This window comes from Leptomonas pyrrhocoris (assembly GCF_001293395.1).
Source record: "Leptomonas pyrrhocoris isolate H10 chromosome Unknown, whole genome shotgun sequence".
NCBI lineage: Eukaryota > Euglenozoa > Kinetoplastea > Trypanosomatida > Trypanosomatidae > Leptomonas > Leptomonas pyrrhocoris.
This window is the reverse complement of record NW_015438367.1, coordinates 585,471-600,832: the sequence shown is the minus strand read 5'-3', so window position 1 is coordinate 600,832 and position 15,362 is coordinate 585,471. Positions and strand designations below refer to the sequence as shown.

Below are 15,362 nucleotides of genomic sequence, written 5' to 3'. Positions count from 1 at the left end.
GGTGCGGACACGACTATAAAAACGACGTATGTGCAGTGGTCCTTCTCCTTCTCCTTCTCCTTCTCCTTCGCTACAGCTGTCGAGGCAGCAAAACGACCAAAAACAAGTCGATGCTGCACCCATCAGAAACAACAACGACTGAGGAAAAGAAGCGCGGCAAAAACATATATATATGAAAGGAGGGACACGGGAGCTGCTGTTCTGCGGAGTTGTCGGCGCGTCTTACACCGTGGCGGAGCTGTTCCAGTCGGCGCGGTCGATCCATGCCTTGTTGTCTAGCGGGCACACCCGCCGTGTCTTGAGCCACTTCTCAATGCAGTGGGTGTGAAAGGCATGTCCGCAGTCTCCCCATGTGATGCCGCACTCCGCCGACGTGACCTCGGCGTTGCTCTGGCACACGACGCAGGGACCCTCTACCTGATTGCAGCAGATACTGCACTGGCCCGTCTCGCGCTCCCACGCAGAGAAGAAAACTGGGTAGAACTCCTCAATGGAGAAGATGGGCTGTGCGGCCGCCCCGGGGGCGAGAACGCACGCCCCGGTGGACGAAGGTGACGCAGCGGCACTGTTGAGCATCACTCCTTACTTCACTGTTTCTGTGTGTGTGTGTGTGTGTGGATGGGTTTTGAGCAAAGCTACAAGAAGGTAGACTACGGAGCAAACAACAGTAAAAGGCAGAGAAAGAGAGGGGGGTGGAGGTCTATTCCTAATAAAGATGATTCGTGTGTAGAAGGTGGAAGGCACCCGCCTGTGCGAGAAGAATGAAAGAAAAAATGTAGCAAAGCAGAAAACCTTCTACGATCGGTGACGATGCAGAAGATGGAGAGCACCGCTTTGCTGGGCAGCCGATTCGCCCTCTCACTCCTTCGACAAAGATATCGATACGATTGAACGCGGCGCCTCACGACTTCGTCGGGCCGCTTCTGCTGCGGCCAGACGCGGAAAGGTGACCGCGTCAACGACGACGCCAAAATTTATTTGGCTTTTTTTTGGTGGTCGAGCGCGCGGTGCGGAACATCCAAAAAAAGAAAATCAAAAAGAAAGAGATGATTCCGTTCGTCCAAAGGATAACGACTTGAAAACATCGAATGTCACCTGGTATGACGGGCACGACACACGCGAGGGCGTCTTCATCGCTTTCAGCGTAAGAGGTGGAAGGAGAACCCGTCGCTGGATATACTATCGTTTGAGAAGAGGAGAAAAGGGAAAACAGACAAGATAACGCGTGCCTTCAATTCCGTTGAAACCCACTCATATCTGCGACGCTTGCGGAACAGTAAATATTGGCAAAGTTAAAAAGATATAAAAAAGATAATATAGGATGACGTCGCAGCAACGAAACTACTTTAGAAGTAAACAATTGAAAAAGCGGAGAATAAAGAGAAAAGAATCACGTAAATATAACGAACTCACGCCGCCGGTGCTGTCTGTGGACGGCGGTGTATTACGCCGTTAGCACAGGGATCGATCCTTCGTTTTTCTTCTTAGCAGACACCACGCAGTGTCATCACAGTGTAGGTCAGACTGGAAGAAAGAATATAAAAAAGCTGTGTGCGCAAGAGGATGAGGGAGGCTCCAACTCATTCCTCCACAACTCACAGCTCATCGTTATCATATTTGGTGAACGCAGCATCCGCACGGCGCATCGCCTCCGCGGCTGCCTCGGCATACTGCTTCTCCGACTCCGACTTTTCTCGAGGTTCCTCGACAGGATACTCGTCCGACTGCGGGTTGTCAGCACGGCGCATCGCCTCCGCGGCCGCCTCGTTGATCTGCTGCTGGTTGCCGGACATATTTGTATAGAATTAGTGTGTGTGTGTGTGTGTGTGTCAGTGTGTTTTAGAGGGGTGGATGAAGAGAGACTTGGGAAACTCCTTCTGTTTACGATCCTTCGTATTCGAAAAGATACCCGCGGGTGCGTTCCAGCAAAGACTAAAAGCGTTGTGTTTTATTATGAAAGAGAAGAGAGAGAAAAACAGGACAAAAGCCGTAGAAAGGCAGAAAAAAAAAGTTTTGTCGACACGATGAGGCGCCTTGCTGCCTCGCGACCGTCTTCACCAACAGGAGCACCGTCTGACACACACGCAAGCACATTCCGCTTGTTCTCATTACTTCTCCCTGAAAGGGAGATTGCCCTCCCACTCGTGTGCCTCCTGCCACGTGGCATTCAGGGCCACATCAGCAGCAACAGCGCAACAAGCGGGTAAAGGAAAAGACGCAGAATTTATTTTGGTGGTGTTATCCCTTTTTGACTGAAGTAACAACGAAAGTCAGCACATATAATAAAAATGCAATAACAGAGAGAAACAGATATATCCGTTTTGGCGAAGTTGAAGGAGATTTCAAAAGGGAAAAAAAAGTGTGCATATCACATTTACCATCATGCTCTTCTAAAGAAAACGACGAAGACACGCACACGCGCACACACACACACACACGCGTCACGCGCGTCTTTCAAACACTTATACGTACTATTGGAAAAAGATAAGGGTCATAGAGGCCAAAGTAGAAAAAAACGATATAAGCGCAGAGAGCACGTGTCCAAAGCAGCAGGATGTCAACGGAAGAAGAAAAAGAACAGTAGTGGCTATACGCCGTGTTTTGATGAATATATTATTTTTTTAATCATCATCTGCAAACCAGAGCAGATGAGAAGAGGCAGCGGTGGTCAGGCAACTGGGCAGACAATAATATAACTGAGTAGATTTATATGTCAAAAAAAAACAAGCAAAATAGTCTTCGAAGGCACAAAACGAAAGGTAGTGAGAGAAAATAACAAAGAAATGAAGCTGCTTTCAAAAGGTGATTTGCAGCAAAAAAAAAGAGAAGAAAAATAGCTTCGGATCGTGCCGGAGGCGGTTCAATGCACGATGTGGTGGCAGTGAACGGTAGATCGCCACCGACGAAGCACTCTTTGTTTGTATGGAGATCCCGTTGGCTTTCCACTCTACCTGTATCAACAGATTTTGCGGTTGCTATGCATCACACTTCCTTTGCTGACCTAAAAGAAGGGAGAAAGAAACAGAAAAAAAAACAAAAAACTAAGTTCAAAAGGATAACTAGCTACACTAATTCTATAAGCAGTCAAGCAAAACATTTTCTTAATTCTTATTAACAAAAAAATATATATATATATATGGAAACAAACCAATGAAGCACGTGAGCCGTGAGGAGCGCTTCGTAATGAGGAGAAAAGCGGACGTGCATAACACAGAAAAAGAGCATGAAGGTAACAGTGCAAATCAGCGCTCTCCGGGCAGACGCATCTCGCGCTGCGAGGGTCGGGTCTGCAGATCCGCCTCTCCGTCCTCGTCTGCCGCCCCGGGCTCTGTCGTGCGGCGCCGCGACTCGGACAAGCGCATCCGCGGCCGCCGCCCCGACGGCGACGACGTCTGCGACCGCGACTGCTCCCGCGAGTACGAGGAGCGCTCTTCCTCTGACGTAAGCTGCTGCTGCTGGTGCTGCGGTGCCCCTCCCTCTTCTCTGTCTCCCTCCTCCAGCTGTCCGTAGACCAACTCGTCCAGATCCGGGAAGGCGAGCTCCGTCATGCGGCGCACATAGTTCGTCAGCAGCTCGCTCTCCACGATGTAGGCAAACGCCTCGTTCACCTCCGCGGCGTCCTCCATCGCGACGACGGGCAGCAGCCACGCATACAAGGCGCAGTCGTAGGAGCACGGGTAGTCGCTGCTGAAGAGGTAGGTGTGGTGCTCCAGCAGCGCCTCCATCGCGCGCACGTCGCGCAGCAGCTCGCGCACGTACTGCTCCGATGAGAGCTGGCTGTAACCACTCGTCTCGTTAACATCCGTCAGCTGCCGCTGCATACAGCGCAGCGAAAACCACGTCACCCAGTCCGGGGTGCGGTTCATCTCGCTGTAGTACGGTTTCATCACGTCGGGGCGGTCCACGTGGACAGACCTCATGTAGCCTCGCGTGAGGCTGTAGCGGACCGCCGACAGCAGCGCCACGCCGGTCGCCTGGTCCTGCGGGGAGAGATCGCGGTCAAGGTTGGCGTCCAGCTCGCGCGCGAGCGCATTTGTGATCTCCAGCGGCTCAGCGATGCGCAGACCGCTGAAGACGATGAAAGGCAGCTCTCCGTTCGGCGAGACGGAGGTGTCAGAGATGACGTGCGCCTCGTACGGCACACGCGCCAGTCGCAGCAGCGTCTCCACGCGCGTACACGGCATCGACACACTCGGCGCCAGCGGGGAGCGACGGTGGATGTAGAGGTGCACCACTGTCGGCCGCTCCCGTTCCACCGCCGCGATGCTTTGATTGAGGCGGTAGTGGTTGTACAGGGAGACGCCCTTGTACACGGAGAAGACGGTGAGGGCGGCGGCGCCGACGGCCAGCGCCGTCATGAAGACCTTGTTGTCCGCCATCTGCGCCGCGGCCTGCTTCACGTCCTGCGCTCTCCACTCCCGAATGGGTTTGGCGCGGAGGGAGCCGCTGCCCGCGCGCTGCACGTCCTTCGCAGCGGGCACAGTCACCGCGTGCGGGCAACGATCGCTCCTGACGCGTGCGACAGGAGCCGGTGCCGGCGTCGCCAGCGGTCCACTGGGCTTTGCCATCGACACTGCCGCAGCAGCCGGGGGAGTGGCAGTGGTAGGCTTGCTCAATCCGCTGGGTGGAACGTGGTTCGGCTGCTTCGGCCCGTACCTCTGCGTCATGGCGATGGTCGACTCGCGTGTAGACGGCAGGCGGCCGGCGGCATCCTGCACCATCAACTCCGGCACCCCCGTCTCCGCGACGGGCACCGCACTGGGCGGCTCCGCCACCGCCGCCACCGTCGTCGTCATCAGCGAGGTGGCCGTCGAGTGACGCACCTGCGAAGATGGACGCCCCACTTCTGGAATGGCCGTCTGCTCCGCTGGCAGCTCGCTGGGTGGGACGTGGTGGCCGACCTTCGGCCCGTTCTGCTCCGTCGCCGCAATTGTGCTTTCTCGGACAGATGGCAGCTTGCCGTCCGAACTATGGAGACCATCGTTAGTAGCCGGTGCGTTCGACACCTCTGGAGCCGCCGCTGGCTCTGCAGCCTCCGTGATCACAGCCTCTTCGACGGCCGGCGCAGGTGCGGTGGAGGAAGGGACTTCAGAAGCAGGAGTGGCAGCCACGGTCGGCGTCTTCTGAGTGGGGCCTTCGGGATAACGAGAGGGCCGGTCCACTACCGGCACGACCGTTTGCGACTTGGGCAGCTCACTTGCCGGGACGTGGTTCGCCGTCTTCGGTCCGTATTGCTCCGTCATGGCAATGGTCGATTCGCGAACGGAGGGGAGAAGCACATGGGGTGCAGCAGCGGGGTTCTGCAGTTCAGTTGACAGCTTTGCCCGCTCCCGTGCAGCCAACTCCGCGGCGGAGACGTAGTTCCCTCGCTTGGGTCCGAAGGCCTCGGTGATGGCGATGGTGCCTTCGCGCACAGATGGGCCCGGGCGGCTGGGTGTGCCGGTTGGGATGACCGGGGCAGCGGGAGTTGCAACGTCCACCTCGCTCATCTCTTCTTCCCCTTCCTCGTTTCTAAATGAAACACGTTTTTGTTGGGTTGCCTCGATGCCTAAAAGGAGGAGCAGAAGGAGCAGCGGTGGCCACGATGAACAGGGCTAGCGAAAAGAGAAATAACAACAATTTTTAGAAAGCCTGCAGCAGGGGAGCTGCCAGCGACAGGGGGATCCGTTACTATCAAGATTCCTCCTTTTATTCTTGTTTTAGAAAAAGTAATTTCGTTTTGATAAAAGCGGTTCGTCAACTTCCAAAAAAAAAAAGAAGAAAAGAAAATAGTAATCTGCTGATGAATCGCCTTTGAAGAGCGGCGGTGAGTTGATTCGATAGAAGTGCGTGCGTAAGGACGTAAATAGAGTACGTCTTTGGGAGTTGAATTTAACAAAAGAGAAGAAGAGAGGAAAAGAGAAGAGCGAGGCGGTGAGAAGTAAACGAACAACATCGACAGAAGCAACGATGCACCTATTCATTGGAAGAGGGAGAGAGAGAGGAGGGGGCGGGCGATGGCTCGCACAAGCGCGAAGCCACGACACAGATCCGTGTTGATAGCAAAGAGGACGAAGCTAGATACGATTCGCACGGTACGACATGAAGCAAAAGGAGCAGCAAGCGCCTTCACGTTGCGCTTCAAAATGTTGTTTCTGATTTTCTTTCAAGAACAAAATAACTGCAAAGGAGGAAAAAAAAAAGGAAAAGAAGGAAAAGAAGGAAAAGTCGTCCGCAGCAGCTGATACTACAAGAAAGGAGGACAGTAGAAGAGCATAAAAACGGTGTTTCTCTCTTCGAAGCTATTTTTGTGCTGGCGCTGTTGTTGCTGTTGTTTTTCTCTAGTTCTGTCTCGAGTGGATTTGCTCACTATGTTGTCAATAAAAGAATGGCCTATCTTAGCTAATGGAAACAATCTGCCTTACAGCAAACGAGGGTATTTTTGATGTGGCTGTACAAGTCGAATTCGGCCTCCGTGTACTACATAGGTTTGTTTATAATTGTGATTGTATATGTATCTATATATTAAAATGTATATTAATTCACCTTTGTTCGTGAAACGGAACTCTCACCGCTGCAGCTAAAAGCACTCTTCTCTTTTCTCTCCCTCTCTCTCTGCCACCACTTTGATCCGTTCTCGGTTACTTGGGGTCTCTGCGCGTCGACCGAAAAAAGGTTAACAGATCGTGCCTCTTATTTCTTTGAAGAGGGAGACGGTTCGAAAACAAAGAAGATTTTTTAAAAAAAGAAGGCGAAAGCGCCAGTGAACGCTGAGTCAATGCACCGCTTTGCTTTAGCTGTCGTGACCGCTCGCGGGTGTCTGCGCGTGCGCCTTGAGTTTATCGCGCGCGTCCCGCCTGCATGCCGCCATCGCCACCACCATCGGCGCCGTGAGGACGAAAGCAGCCGTACCGATCGCGATAGCGCCACGGATCATGTTTGTTTGTTGTTTTTCTTTAGGATGGTGCTAAAAACAATTTCAGTGGAAGTACGAACGACGACGTCGCGAAGAGAAAGAGGAGAAAAGAAAAGAGGAGGGGATCGACAGCTGCGTGTGGGTACGTGTGTGTGCGTGTGTCTTGGAATTTTGTTTTTTGATAGTTGAAGTAAGCGTTTCAGACAGATAGTATTCCCCACGTGCAGAGGGGCAGAGGTTCCACGAGAGTGACAATAGGGCACCCAAAGCAGAGAGAGAACGGGAGAGAGAGAGGAGCGGCAAGTATAAAAAGTCGAGCATCGCCCCTGTTACAGGAAGGAAGAACCCGTGTGAGAATGAGAAACAGAGTCGCTGTTGTTGTTTCTCCCGCGCTGCACCGACATCAAACCCAGCTACGGCGATCCAAGCAAGTGATGCAGTTGCCACTGAAAAAAATGAAGGTGTTTTTTTTATGCTGCTGCTGCTTCTGCTGCAGTGCAGCACACCCAACTTTGGATGAAGAGTCAACATTAGAAGTTTGTAAATAGCACGGCGGAGACGGAGCCCGTCCCTCCCCCTTCCTTTTTGGCGTGGAAGGAGCACCATACGACGTAGCGAGATCGGAGAATCAATATATATAGCGCGATAAAGTGACAAAGGGAAAAAATAACATATGTACCGTGTCACACACACACACACACACACACAGCTTTTCAGAAATCTGCGCTCTTTTTTTTTTGAGGAAGGGGGCGGATGATTATTATTATTATCACTATTGCGCTCAAACGGTGGCGGTGCAGCACACGTCAGATGTGTCCGCCTTCCTCGCTCACAATGCAGCAAATAGAAAATATTTATATATGTATATATACGGTTGCCATCAAGAGAAGAGCGGTGATGTATTATTCTAACTCGCGGCGTGGATCACAAAAAACCTCGGCACGAGAAAGCTGTGAAAAGGCAGTCCAATTGTACCAGCTTCGAAAAAACGCCGATACAAAGGAAAGAAGAAGAAAAAACAGCGGTGAAAAAAGAAATAAAGGCGGATATCAGCAACACAGAGAAGGCACGCGTCACACACACACACACGCAACCAGAAACGTGAGAAACTCGCCCCACGGGCTTCAGTGGTTTCTTTACTATTGATGAAACTCGCAAAAAAGCGTTACAATGAAACTAAAAGAAAAAGGGAGGAGTTCAAAAACGATAGAAAACACCGCAGTCCCTTCTTCTTTTTTACATAAAGCAAACACTATGTTTCTGTTTACGTCTTCTCCAGCTGAACGACAAAGGGAAAAAAAAGATAGAGAAACGAAACTGGAGCCGATGAAGATGAAGAACAAAGCACGCTTGAAGCTCAAACCAACGTTTTGTTGTTGTTGAATGTCGGAACTGTGCTGCTGCTAAACACGTATATATTTCTTCTGTTGTTATTAAAGGTGTCGCGTGTGTTTCATATATATATTCCTCCTATCCACCCTCTGCTCCGCTACCGGCTCATTGAACCTATTAATACAATATACACGATACAAGCAGTTTTATTCAACGTGGTGCACGCTAAGCGCATCGAATGGCTTGTTGTTGGCGCCGATAGAATTCTAATAGCTATGTTTCTTTGCTTTTTAGCTCGTGCCGCGTGATTTGCAGAGTTCTCCTCTTCTCGACGCCTGTTGTCGCCTACGACGGAAGTTGCTCTGGCCTGTCTCGCTCGTTGTATTGTTTTGTCATACTAACGCATCGAGGCGTTCATACCGCTGACGATTCATGCACACTCGTCATCTTCGAGCAAAGCACTTGGGCCTGCAAAGTCACCAGGTCTCCCAACACAAGAAGAAAAAGGAGAGAAAACGCGGGAACTTCCAGATAAAGCTAATACATACGCTGATAAAAGCGGGGTTAGACAAAGAGAAGAGCTCCATTGGTGATGTAGGTAGAAATATGCGCGTCCTAATCGGCGCCCGTGTCGCGTAAATGACGAGCTTGTGTATGCCACCGCGTTTTCATATCTACAACGAAAACAGAAAATCCGTAGTGAGCTTCTCTCTCTCTTTCGGTTTTTCCCTTTTCCTTTTTCGCCAGCGTTCAACGCCTGTTTAAGCGGCCGTGATGTAGCGCTGCGTCGCCTTTGCGGTTCGCAGTTCACTGAAGTCAGGGAAGGCTAGCTTGGAAATGCGCTCCACGTAGCTGCGCAGCGGGGCGCTGTTATAGAGGTACGTCAGCCCGTTCCCGTTCGGCCCAAACTCCAGTGCCACCTGCAGCCAGGCGTAGACGGAGCAGTCGTAGGACGTCGGGGACGACCCGAAGAGATACTCCTTGTCCTGCAGGAACGTCTCCAACGACTGCACATCGCGCATGAACTCCTCCTCGTACTGCCCCTGCGACAGCGTGCCGTAGCCGACGGCGTTTAACACGCGAATTGTGGCATTTCGCATCCCTCGCACGAGAATGCTGGACATGATCGGCTCCAGCGCGTACTCCTTCGAGAACATGTCCGCCATGTAGCGCGGGTAGTCGACGAAGGTGGTGCGGTTCAGTCCGTAGTTGATGGAGGTTTCCACCATGCGGCGCACCATCAGCCCGCGGGCGTGGTCCTGCGCGGTGAGGCCGCTGTTCATCTGCACGCCGAGGGTCTCGGTCAGGTACTGGATGATGAACTCACCATCCGCCAAGACGGTGCCGTTGTGCACGATGAAGGGCAGTCGGCCGTTGGGCGACATGCTGACCTCGTTCGTGAAGTGCGCCACGTACGGGATCTTCGCCAAGCGCAGGAAGCACTCCACCTTCACGCAGTGGGGAAAGAGGTTCGGCCCGTGCGACCAGCGAGGGTGCATGAAGAGGTGCACCATGCCCACCTCGAGGCTGCGGAACATCCTGTTTGTGCTCGCCGTCGCCCACACACCGTACACTAACCACGCCGTCTTCACGGTGGCGTACGTGCCGAGTGCACTGGCGGCGATCAGGCAGGCCCTGCGGTGTCGGCGGTAGGTACGGCGCAGGCTCTTCGAGGCGCTCTCCGCCGCGGAGGTGATGAGGTCTGCCATGATTCTAACGGAGATGGAAGCAGCTAAAAAAAAGGAGAGGAAAATAAAGAAAGGAAGAAATTTACTACTGTGTTGTTGATGCTGCTGCTTTGACGAGCAATACGCTAAAGGGGAAGATGGAGACGCGGTCGTTCAAAGCACACGGTGGTACGCCGGATGCTGAAGGTGCACTTTCTACTGGCCGATGTTTTCGATGTGGATGCGTTATGCTACCGCAAGATGAGGGGAGACCTAGCGGTGACCTTCTCTTCTTTCACTACGCTTTCCGCTGAAAATGCTGCCGCCTGTTATGATGTGCAGACGCTGCAGATGTGCTGTTCAGCGTTGTGTGTGCGTGTGTGCGTGGATGGAGGGGTGTTGGCTGTGCTGCTGGGAAAAAAATGGACATGACGGGTCCGAGAGAGATAGAGGAAAGACACAAGAATGGAGCAAAAAGAACTGAAAAGCACTCGAAATGCGGCACCATTCGACACGCACGATACTTCATTTTGTGTATGCCCTTTGCATGAGCATCCTTTACCTTCCGTTTTCCTCGCGTGAGCGATACACCTGCGGGTCAAGGAAAACTATATATACATATATGAAGAAACTCTTGCCTTTCTTTGAACTGCCCTCCCATCGTCTTAAAGCTGCGGAGGAAGAGGAGGTAAACGGTGAAGCCCGCAGCTTTCCACAGCAGTCGTCCATAGCTCACCGATTCCGTCGCTAAACAGCATACGAATGGAAAAGCCACAAAGAAAGGGAATAAAAGGAGGTTGTCTCCTCCGTCATCAGCTCGCCGTGACGTTGTTTGCGTCCGCATCTCGAGCGCTCAGTCGCATCCGCTCTTGCGACTCAGCGTGGGCGACGGCCACGGCCCAGCACTGCAGCACACGTGCTTGCACATCGTCCAATGCAGGCGGCAGCGGCGAGAGGGCGTCCTGCGACAACCTCTTCGCTCCCCCAACATCAAGTTTTGATGGTAGTGGAGAAACAGGCGAGTGGGACATTCTACTTCTTCGTACATCACCAGGAATTGCTTCTCCACCTCGCACAGACGTTGTCTCAGCGTTGGCAACCATAGTGACTGGTTGCGTCGGCGGGTTCACCGCTGCGGCCGCTGTGTCGGATCGGTCAGAGCACTCGGCGGACGCATGAAGGGATTGCTGCAACATCGACTCATCATGTCCGTCGCCCTTCGCGGTGTGAACGTTCACTTCGTTCGCGGTAGAGGCGGCCGACGCACAACGCAGCGCAGCTTCCCATTCTGCATTGGCCGGCTTTCTCCCGGCTGCGCCGTCGTTTGGGGTGATGGGCCGACGCGGTGCAACGGGCTCGGCACCGCGCCGGTGTTGGTGCGCCGGAGGAGCATCACACGGCGCAGTAGAGCTGCTACGGCGCTCGTGCAGTGCAGGCTGACCGGACGCCGAAGAAGAAGAAGACGAAGAGGATCGACCCCGCTCGCTATCCACGCCATCCTCGTCGCCCTCCTCATCGCCGCGAGACGCATCGGCTGCCTCCACGCCTGCTCCCTCTTCCTCCTCCTCCACACCTCCCCTGTGCACGCGCCTCTTTCGACGACGCTGTCGACGCTGATGGGTGGAGTGGCCGCTGGCTTGCGAAGCGGAAACAGCGCCGCGCCCTCCTGCCCCTTCAGCCCTCTCCTCCCCGGCATCGGAGGGCGCTACTGTGGGCCGTGCGAGGGGGAGCGCTTCCACCTCCAACACGCGCTGCTGCGCGGGTACGGCCGGTGTACGACGTCGCGCCTGCGACCCGGCAGCAGCAGCAGCAGCAGACGAGCCGGCGCAGTGGGCATGACAGCGCTGACTCGCCTCGTAGCAGACGAGCGCCGATGGCCGGGTCGACCGCCTGCCCTGCACGTAGCTCTGCAGCTGTGTGTAATACTCCCGCGACGCGGCAGAGTCGTTGTCCAGGCCGGCTACGACGAGTTGGAGATAGAAAGGCTGCGCCGCTGTCTTGGGCGCGCCGGCGGCGATTTCCGAGATCGGAGGCCCCCCCACGGGGGCGATGGCGGCCACAAAAGAATTCCACACATCGCTGTCCGTGTCCGGCTGCGTCAAGAGAGCCTCACAGACGCTGCGCTGCGCCTCCGCTGCAGCTGCTGATGACACATCTCGCACCGGAGCGTAAAACACGTCCAACTCAGCTCGACACCACCGTCGCAGCAGCTCAAGCGACGCCAACAGACAACCCTGATTCAGGGCCAGGCGAAGCAATATCCGGGCCTGCAGAACGTGTGGGGCGGAAGGGAAGGTGGAGCGGACAACGTAGATGAGCTGCGAGGCGAAGTGGAAGCGCTGGAGGTGGTGCCGCCACGACGCACCTTCTTCTGCCACTGCCCTGCGTGAAAGCTGCGCCGATGCAGGCGCCGGCGTAGGATAGCTCGTAGACGGAAGAGAGGAGGCGGCAGCGGAAGCACGCTTACCCTCCACATCATCTCCTCCATGGTGATGATGATGATGAAACACTGGCGCAGAGGTCAGACTGCGCGACGCCGCTGCTTTCGGCGTTGCCACGGGGGAGCGTCCGGAGGTCCCCGTCAACGCTCTTTCCTCCGCCTCCGCCTCCGCCTCCGCTTGCATTCGGCCCGGCACACATTCCAGCAGCTCCAGCACCGACCACAGCTCAAAGCCGTCTCCGTCGCGAAGGCCGAGAGAGAGGGCGCGTGTCAGCTCCGACAAGAAGCCCTCCACCGCGTCGGACATGTGATTGGCGTCGCGGGCAGAGCTGGCAGTCGCCGTTTTAGGTGTCGATGGTCCCTCGTTTGGCGACTCAATATCTGTGAGCGCGGCCGCCGTCGTCGCTGCGGGCGTAGATGATGATGATGAATGAAAAACATTGCGCAGCACCTGCGGATAGTACTGAAGCAGCTCGCCGAGCGACTCGCGCAGGTGTTCGATGGAGGCGTCCATGCTTCCGCTTGTTGTTGTTGTCTTTTTGTCGAATAGAGAATACTGAGATGTTCTTCCTGTTGCACCACAGCAGAATACACCCTGCGGCTTCTCCGCTGTGATCTCACGCCTGTGTGTGTGTGTGTGTGTGTGTGTGTGTGTTGGAAGAGAAGGAATGATAAAGTAAGAGAGAAGAAAGAAGCTTTTTTCGAAAAGGGGGAGAGGTTGTGTCGCAGCAAGAGCGAGCAGCAGCAGCGAAAGGTGGGATGCCGGCTCGCCTGTATTCTGAAACGACTGCGGTGTATTCAGAGACGCAGCCGAGAATCCCACGCGCAGGGGAAAAGAGGCAGCAGAAGGAAAAAAAAATGCAGCAGTAATGCACTTTCGCAATAACAGTCTCCACCGCGATAACGGCCACACACACAAAACGGCCGTCGTCCACCTATTCACTTCACCGAGGCAACGCTACATTGAAGAGCTGTTCAAAAAATACATTGCAAACTCATCTTTATTCCTTTTCCCTTGAAATGATACAGCTGCCATCACGACTGCCTTGTTTGGAAAGAGAGAAAGCACAGAAGAGCAATAGTATTATTTAAAAAGCAGCGGCGGTCGGCGCAAGGAGTTGCCGTGACGTCGACACGCTGCTGAAAGCGCCTCAGACGTTGGATTTTGTTCAGTGTGAAGGCGAAACCAGCGCAAGAAGATACTCTTTAAAAGAAAAGCTCGTACAGCATGGTAGGCGGCAATCCTCTCTTCCTCCTTTTTCGGCCCTCCGTACGGCGCTCTCAGCTGCCCATCAGCACGTGTACCGCCGTCTCGACATTGCCATCCGTCATGTCCAACACAGCCGCGATTTCATCCCTGCCAACCGGCAGCCCGAGCGCCTCAATCGTGGCCACCGCGGACGCCCTCGCCGCCTCCTCCTGCGGGCTACGACGTGTCACAGGCGTCCGAGAAGCACTGCCAGCGCCATCACCATTCGCGCCTCCCCGACCCATCGCGTGGCGGCGTGCCCGCATGCGAGCCCGCACCTCCTGCAGCGCGTCCCCGCCCGCCAAGCTCTCCACCACGTACCGGCCATCATCCACCACCGACGCCGCCCCTGCCGCATCGCCGCTGCCGTCGTTGTCGAAGTGGAAGCTGCCGCCGCCCTGTTGCTGCTGCTGCTGCCGATGCCGCGGCTTTGCGTGATCGACCGTGAAGGAGGCGCCGAACAAAATCTCCGTCAAGGGCCGCAGGAAGCGCAGCAGCGGGCGGCAGACGTACTTGGTGAAGAGCACCAACCACCATCGCAGCGCGGTGGAGCGCGTGGAGAAGATGGCGAAGAGAACCCCAATCAGGGTGCACAGCAGCCGCGTCCACAGTCCAACGTCGACGATGACGGCCGCACGGCGATAGGTTTGTGCGTCTACCTGCGTCACGGGGTTCAGCACCAGCTTCAGGAATGGCAAGAGGACGAGTGCCTTCTCCGTCACGGCGAGGTGGGTACCTGGAAGGCGGTGCATGATAATGTGTAGCGAGGGCACCTCTCGCACGTACCGCGTGAGCAGCGCCGCGAGCGGCACGAGGGTGCCCACGGCAGAAAGAATGCGCACCGCATCGAGCGAGAGCTGCGGCGTGCCGCTGTCCGTCACAAAGAGCTGCGTGGCGCACACGCCGAACGCGGACGCCGTGAGGAGGAAGCCCAAGAAAGGGTTGGAGCCCCACCGCCGCTCCAGCGTCCGGAACTGGTAGGCGAGACTGACCGCGAGACAGACATCAAAGGCGGAGAAGCCGAGAGGGCCGATGGGAATACTCTGCAGCAGAAGACGCTTGACGGCGGTGGAGGTGCTGTGGGGCGAGAGCGGGGAAGCCGCGGCGAAGGCGGCGTTTCGGTAGCGAGTGTACTGTCCCCGCACCATGGCCGAGGAGACGGTGGAGATGATCAGCGTCAGCCCCGTCACGGGTGCACCCTCTAAAACCATGTTTCTTCCTTTCTGCCTCTTGTGTGGTTGTCGTGGGAGTATGAAGCTGTTGAACTTTTGGGGGTGCGCTTCCACCTGTTTTTCCTTCTATTATGTCAGCGACTCAGGAACGCACCGTCTACGCCGCCTGGATATTCCTCTTCTCGAGTTTGACCCCTGCAGATGCGTGCGGATGGCGTGTAACGCGTTACGCGAACAAGGAGGTATCGTGCCCCTCGCTTTCCGTTTCTCTTTACCTTTCTCTGTCTCGTGAGGGAAGAGAGAAGAGGGAAGAGGTCCAACACAGCAGCGTACACGCTTCGGTTCGACGGGTGGCCCGATAAACGGAATGATGTGCGTATGTTTGTGTGGAGGTGTACACCAGTGAGCGTATAGGATGGCAATGACGATAACAATGATGACAGTATCACAAAGACAACCGTGGAAGAAAATCGGTTTCCTTCGCCGGGATCACACACACACACACACACCAACAACAACAACAGCACAGGGAGGAAAATGGTTAAAGTAAGAGATGAGGAGGAGAGGAAGCGTGTAGAGATGCGCAACGGAGGAATACGCCACCGAC

At 54.8% G+C, this 15,362-nt stretch overlaps 5 protein-coding genes across 6 annotated transcripts; all 5 read right to left on the bottom strand.

The window, feature by feature from the left end:
- Positions 1 to 222: 222 nt before the first annotated feature.
- Positions 223 to 652, bottom strand: ABB37_05724 (putative Ring-box protein; the record flags this gene model as incomplete). Its single annotated transcript, XM_015803858.1, has 1 exon — positions 223 to 652. The coding sequence occupies exon 1, from the start codon at positions 574 to 576 to the stop codon at positions 223 to 225; it is 354 nt and encodes a 117-aa protein (XP_015657683.1). The 5' UTR covers positions 577 to 652.
- Positions 653 to 3,242: 2,590 nt separating this feature from the next.
- On the bottom strand, positions 3,243 to 5,489 carry ABB37_05723 (putative mitochondrial hypothetical protein; the record flags this gene model as incomplete). Its single annotated transcript, XM_015803857.1, has 1 exon — positions 3,243 to 5,489. The coding sequence occupies one exon, from the start codon at positions 5,487 to 5,489 to the stop codon at positions 3,243 to 3,245; it is 2,247 nt and encodes a 748-aa protein (XP_015657682.1).
- Positions 5,490 to 8,988: 3,499 nt separating this feature from the next.
- Positions 8,989 to 10,307, bottom strand: ABB37_05722 (putative mitochondrial hypothetical protein; the record flags this gene model as incomplete). 2 transcript variants are annotated; one of them, XM_015803855.1, is made up of 1 exon in its annotated part: positions 8,989 to 10,307. In XM_015803855.1, the coding sequence occupies exon 1, from the start codon at positions 9,934 to 9,936 to the stop codon at positions 8,989 to 8,991; it is 948 nt and encodes a 315-aa protein (XP_015657680.1). In that variant the 5' UTR covers positions 9,937 to 10,307. The 2 variants fall into 2 exon arrangements, with proteins under 2 accessions (XP_015657680.1, XP_015657681.1); XM_015803856.1 differs by having other exon boundaries at positions 8,989 to 10,304.
- Positions 10,308 to 10,706: 399 nt separating this feature from the next.
- On the bottom strand, positions 10,707 to 12,959 carry ABB37_05721 (hypothetical protein; the record flags this gene model as incomplete). Its single annotated transcript, XM_015803854.1, has 1 exon — positions 10,707 to 12,959. The coding sequence occupies exon 1, from the start codon at positions 12,846 to 12,848 to the stop codon at positions 10,707 to 10,709; it is 2,142 nt and encodes a 713-aa protein (XP_015657679.1). The 5' UTR covers positions 12,849 to 12,959.
- A 656-nt stretch (positions 12,960 to 13,615) lies between these two features.
- Positions 13,616 to 15,235, bottom strand: ABB37_05720 (putative mitochondrial hypothetical protein; the record flags this gene model as incomplete). The annotated part of the gene is made up of 1 exon (XM_015803853.1): positions 13,616 to 15,235. Exon 1 carries the CDS (start codon positions 14,792 to 14,794, stop codon positions 13,616 to 13,618), a length of 1,179 nt encoding a protein of 392 aa, XP_015657678.1. The 5' UTR covers positions 14,795 to 15,235.
- Between the last annotated feature and the right edge of the window lie 127 nt (positions 15,236 to 15,362).